Here is a 6000-nt window from a genome sequence, read left to right as displayed (position 1 = left end):
GTGATTCGAACCCGAGTCTCCTGCTTACTATGCAGTTGTGCTGACCACTAACCATACAGGCACAGTATGTCAAACAAAACAATTTTCAGCCGTCTAGTTTCCAAACTTATTTTATTTGGCTACCAGCTTCGGCGATTAACTGCCCCATCTTCAGGCCGCTGAAGGAAGATTCCACCTCGGTTCTGGTCAAAACAGGGGCCAGCATTCGAATACCGGCATTACTGTATTTATGCTTTCTATAGCGATAATTTTAACCATCATCTGCCGAGTCGGTCCAGGTACCACCTCAGAAAAGATGGACATACAGAGATCCAGACAACGCGGTCACCACATCTGACCACTATACTATTCGAGCACAGTAGTAATGTCTGCATGGGCTACCCTAGCACGTCTCCCGTCAGACCCAAATTCTTAACTTATACCACACAATAGTGATGTAGTGCCCTGTCCGCTAGCCTCATTACTCGCGGTATCTCGCTGAGTCTCGTAACATTTCAAGTTTGACGTGCATCTGCACTGAAGCCATCATTGGCTGTCATCGCCTCAATTATACATGTGGCGTCCAAAAGAACAGACGCCACATGTATAAATACATGTGTGGTTTCTGGCAACCACAGCACGACTAGCAACCGAACATTATCAGTTATCTCGAAAAGAACTTGTGTGTGGAACATGTTTACTGGAAATTTTTACTTCTATAATTGTGCACTTTCACACGTGTCAGTGTTTGCTGTTGATTCTTAGAATAGTCCACGATACCTATAGGGATAGGAAACGAACGGTATTAAAACTGTACACCCAGTATAACTCAGATACACCAGTGTGTAACACTTCCGGTTTCTTCTTGTGGTAAAACACGTTCAGGTTGGCAGCAGTGTGTAAGGAACTCGCCAAATTCGTCCCGTTTCGGTGTAGGGCCAGTGAGGAAGGCGCGGGCTTCCGGTTCAGTTGGCGCGGTGGTCTTGCGGGCCTGTGGGCGGCGCGGCGGGAGGCGACAGCTGCTTGGCCGCCGGCACGGGCACCGGCGCCGCCACCAGCGGGTAGGGGCTGAAGCGCTGCGGGAAGACGGGCCGCGGCAGCCGCAGCTCCGCCGCCCCGGCCGACGACGGCGACGGCGACCCCGACGAGCTCGACGAAGACGTCGGCGGCGGCGACAGCACCGACCACGACGACTGCGGCGCCGGGGCCGGCGCGGCCGGCGCGGGCGGCGGGATTGGCGCCGGGGCGCCGCCCCCAGCCCAGAGGTGACCGGCCAGCGGCAGCGGCGGCATGCGCGGCGCGCCGGGCCCCGCGCCGGAGGCGGCAGCCCACAGAGGGGGCGACTGCACCGCCGCCGCCCCCAGCAGCGCGTGCAGCTCCGCGGGCGAGTAGGGCCGCCCCCACAGTGACAGGTGCGCGCGTGCCTTCTCCATCATGGCGGCCGAAAAGAAGCCCGCGCTGCCTCCTGCCGCCGCCGCTGCAGCCGCCGCCGCCGCCGCGTTGTTGTTCTCGGCGTCCATCTCCGAGTACAGCCGCAGTGCGGGGGAGCGCAGGAAGTGCTGGTCCACGAACATCGCGTCCATCGGATCCCTGGGTGCATACAAAGACAACCGAATTTAGTGCCATTGTACTGACCTAAATGATCAAGAATCGGAAGTCAACACTGGGTACAAATATATTTGTCACAGAGAGTGAGGCGCGATCCTTATTTAAGGGGGGTAGGACGTCAAACGGGCCGACTTGGAGCAGGAGGGGCATCACAGGACATTTTAGTTTCCAGTGTCTATACTTCTACAAATAAATTCATAAAACTTTGTCAGCATCACCAGGAAGGATTCGGGATTCATACTCATTGCAGTGGAAGTTCGAAAACATAACAAAATATTTGTTGCTATAGGTACACTTTTCTCCATAAGGTAGAGAGATTCTTCCATGAATTTTGCACAGCATACGTACCATACTTACAGGTGTACGAAACTGTTGTATTTTAAACTTCATGTTTAGAAAAAACACAAATTTTGTAATTAATTACCTCAATTTTTACCACAGTTTTTAATAGATTTGGAAAATTCTAGAGTTTCATACACCTTTAAGTATGGTTTGTATGCTGTGCAAAATTCATCGAACCATCTCTCTTATTTATGAAGAAAAATGTACCTATAACAACAAATGCAGCCAGTAGTAAGTGAAAAAACGATGAAATTTCACTTGTAAAAAAAAATTACTTCGTTATGTTTTCGAACTTCCACTGCTATGAGTGTGTATTCTGAATCCTTCCTGCCGGCCGGTGTGGCCGTGCGGTTCTAAGCGCGTCAGTTTGGAACCGCGTGACCGCTACGGTCGCAGGTTCGAATCCTGCCTCGGGCATGGATGTGTGTGATGTCCTTATGTTAGTTAGGTTTAAGTAGTTCTAAGTTCTAGGGGACTGATGACCTCCGTAGTTAAGTCCCATAGTGCTCAGAACCATTTGAACCATTTTTTGAATCCTTCCTGGTCATGCTGACAAAGTTTTATGGATTTATTTGTAAAAGTATAGAGAGTGGAAATTAAAATGTCCTGTGGTGCCTCTCCTGCTCCAAGTCGGCCCGTTTGACGTCCTACCCCCCTTAACAACACCCGCTTATTTTTTGTCTGTCGACTGGAGCTTTTACTTCAAAATGACGGATTTCGCGCCGTCTTCGGGTCATTTCTCTAACTTATAGAGTAAGCTGTGTTAACGGAACTACCATTTGAGTCAAATACTCAAGTGAGTATGCGACGGTAAACTGATATTTAAATTAAGGGGTGACATACAGGGTCACAATTATTGAACTATATGAAATTTAATCTTGATAACTTCTTAACGGTTTGCTTTAGGACGTTCAAACTGCACGGTTGGACGCGGGGCATGATGGGAATTAGTAAGGTTCGGTAAAGCGACGAAGCCCACTTTCATCTGAATGGCTTGGCCAATAAGCACCATTGGCGCATCTGGGGCACTGAGAATCCACATTTCGCTATCCAGAAGTCTCTTCACCTTCAGTGGGTTACTGTATACTGTGCAAAGTCCAGTCACGGAATAATCGACACGATATACCTTGATGGCACAGTGACTATCGAACGGTACGTGAAGGTTTTGGGTGATGATTTCATCCCCATTAACCAAATCGACCCTGATTTCGACAAGATGTGCAAGACAGAGCTCGACCCCACCGAAGAAGGAGAGTGTTTGATGTCTAGGAGGAGCACTCCGGGGACCGCATTCTGGCTCTGGGGTACCCAGAGATCACTGTCATGGGCCTCGATTGGCCGCCATGTTCTCCGGACCTGAACACATACGACTCCTTTTTGATTGGCTGTATTAAAGACAAGGTGTACAGCAATAACCTCAGAACCGTTGGTGGGCTGAAAACAGTAATTCAGGTCATCGACATCAACGCTGTTCCGACACTTAAGCGGGTCATGCAGAATTTCGCTATTCGTTTGCGTCGCATCATCGCCAATGAAGACAGGCATATTGAATATGTCATAATCTAAATTCAAATATCTGTAGTGACGTTTACATGTTGAATAAAGTGTGAACAAGCCACAGTTTGTAATTAACTTGTATTTTTTTCTTATAGTTCAATAATTGTCGCCGTGTATGAGAAAATAAACAGGTACGTACAAGCTAATGTAACTTTTACTTTTTGACAGATAATTGAACCAAATCTGCACATGTTGTCGTTATGGTATTCGCTATAATTTGGAATATTATTTCAGTTTCTTGCAAATAACTTGATCAGAATGTTGTCTGATACTTTTAGAACGCACACTATCACATGAGGAACATTTTCTCAATTGTTACTTTACTTATCACTTTCAAAATGTGGTAGATTATTCTTAGCAATCAAATAAAACAAATCTGTGAGCCAGTTTTTTAATGTCAGTCTTATAACTCTAGCAACAATTTTTTTAAGTTTATGTATTATACACAGTGATCTATATTTCACAAAAATTTAAATAGATTTGACAGTACCTCACTCTGAACAATTTTGTATCACAGGAACTTGCGTTATAGTACGTACAAACTCTGTAGTAAATTTCACATTTCTGTTTGCAGTGATTCAGCAGAAAATGTTCCTTAGACAATTAAAATTGAAAGTTCCGGGAAATGCACAGAAAAGATTTCATCAGCATTTATACCAGAAATAAATACCTTACGAGGGCCGTTAACATACATTTGGCCTTTGTGGCCTTCATGTTGCTCTTTCCTTCGAGTCTGATTCTTCCGGCGTCCCCTTTTGGCAAAATCCTTCACTGACTTTCAGAAATAGCAATACTAACGCCATCAGTCAAGTTCTCAGTGAAGTAACCTGCATAAAATCCTAGGCTCACAAGGATAGCTATTCTTCCACTGTTACTGTCACTGAACACCAAACAAGCATCATTTTGTGTTCCGGCACCTCTTTTAAATGAAGTTATTAAAAGCTTTCATCCGGTTTTTCTGTTTAACAATATGAACATGTGATGCAAGTAAATAATAAAATATTGCAGACTACGACAGGGTGGTGTATAAAACGGGACGCGTCACCGCTCACTACCCGCAACTGGTAATTTTGAAATAAAAATAACGATAGACACACAGAAAGTAAGCCTGTTTTGTAAGGATCAGAAAGTCAAGTAAAAACAACAGGCTACTCACATCAGGCAAAAAGTGTACAAGCGGGTGGTCACAGTTTTAATTATAACCTGGACATAGGAAAGGAGGGGTACGCAGATAAATGCCTGCAGACCTGCTACACACTGAAATAGTCGCGACACAGTATCGCAGTCGCCGTTAGTCGAACTAACACGAATGGTGACGCTTACTGGTGCAGTGAAGAATTGTGGCGTTTATTCGTTTTCAGCTGCAGCAGGAATGCTGAAACTGTGTCAGGCCAACACAAACGGCTAAACAAGACATCTGGACTGACCTTGCCTAGCTACAATTACTGCACGAACAATTACTGCAAACGCAAAATTACAAAACAAATTAGTGCACGATACTTCACTTTATCAATAAGCCCTGCCATTTTGTTTTGGCTCTTCTAAAGGCGTTCTATATGCACTGTGGCGTTGGTATTTCAATTTGTACCGAGATTGTATACGTTTATCTGCATATGAACAAACAGAAAAATAGGTAACTTTATTCATCCCATTTTAAAACTACCATATTGGTGACGAGATTTCGTCACAGGGTATTCGGTCGGAGTTTGTTTACTGATTTTCCCGACGTTCGCTGCGCGAGTGGCTGGCATTATCGAAGATTCACCCTCCATTGCTGCTGGGCCAATGGAGCCGAGCCCGCGGCCGGACATAGGTAGCCACTGAGCAATAGTCTTAGACTTTTACCTAGTCATTATCGCCGTGGTTCTCACTTGGGATCGTCCGATGCGTCTTTGGCAGTTCCTGCTCCTCGTCAGAATAAACGTTAAAGAAATGACTGCCGATGATCCAGAGACGAAATCCAACGGTCAATATACCAACAAGAGGCAACGGAAGCCTCCACAGCTTTGCGCTTCATGGTAAAAAATTCGCAGTCTTTCTTTTTATGCTTGCGCCCATACTTAGGTAGTCACGGAAGGCTTAACAACTTTACATTTCATGGTGAAACGTTCTCAGTCCTTTTTATGCTTGGACCCACAGACAGATTAAATTTCTTGATAAAAGTCATTTTTCTGTTTGGATCTGTGCTTTATTTTAAACTACCTGAGAACCCGGAGTTGCCCAGTTGTATATGTATTACAATTCTTTATTAATTCGTCTCCTCCTTACCCATTTCCCTATCCATCTCGTTCTCCCCCTCTCTGTCCATTTCCTCTACCTCCTCTCTGCGCCAAACTTCTCCACCCCATTCACTGCCCAAATCCTCCTTCCCCTCTCTCTCTTGATCTTCTCCAATCCCTCTACCTATCCCTCTGCTCCCGCCGCTTTCTGTGTCCAATTTTCACTAGCTCCCTCTAATGACAATTCTTCCTCCCTGTATGGTTCAAATGACTCTGAGCACTATGCGACTTAACT

At 45.6% G+C, this 6000-nt stretch overlaps 1 protein-coding gene across 1 annotated transcript in view; it reads right to left on the bottom strand.

The window, feature by feature from the left end:
- Positions 1 to 944: 944 nt before the first annotated feature.
- LOC124775841 (T-box protein H15-like) overlaps positions 945 to 6000 on the bottom strand; it is a 389667-nt gene continuing 384611 nt past the window's right edge. The window contains exon 5 of the mRNA XM_047250676.1: positions 945 to 1569. Within this exon, the coding sequence (XP_047106632.1) occupies positions 945 to 1569 (625 nt within the window). The remainder of the gene's footprint in view (positions 1570 to 6000) is intronic.

The sequence above is a fragment of the Schistocerca piceifrons genome, chromosome 2 (assembly GCF_021461385.2).
Source record: "Schistocerca piceifrons isolate TAMUIC-IGC-003096 chromosome 2, iqSchPice1.1, whole genome shotgun sequence".
Taxonomy (NCBI): domain Eukaryota; kingdom Metazoa; phylum Arthropoda; class Insecta; order Orthoptera; family Acrididae; genus Schistocerca; species Schistocerca piceifrons.
The sequence above is the reverse complement of the archived record's forward strand: the minus strand, read 5'-3'. Positions and strand labels throughout refer to the sequence as shown.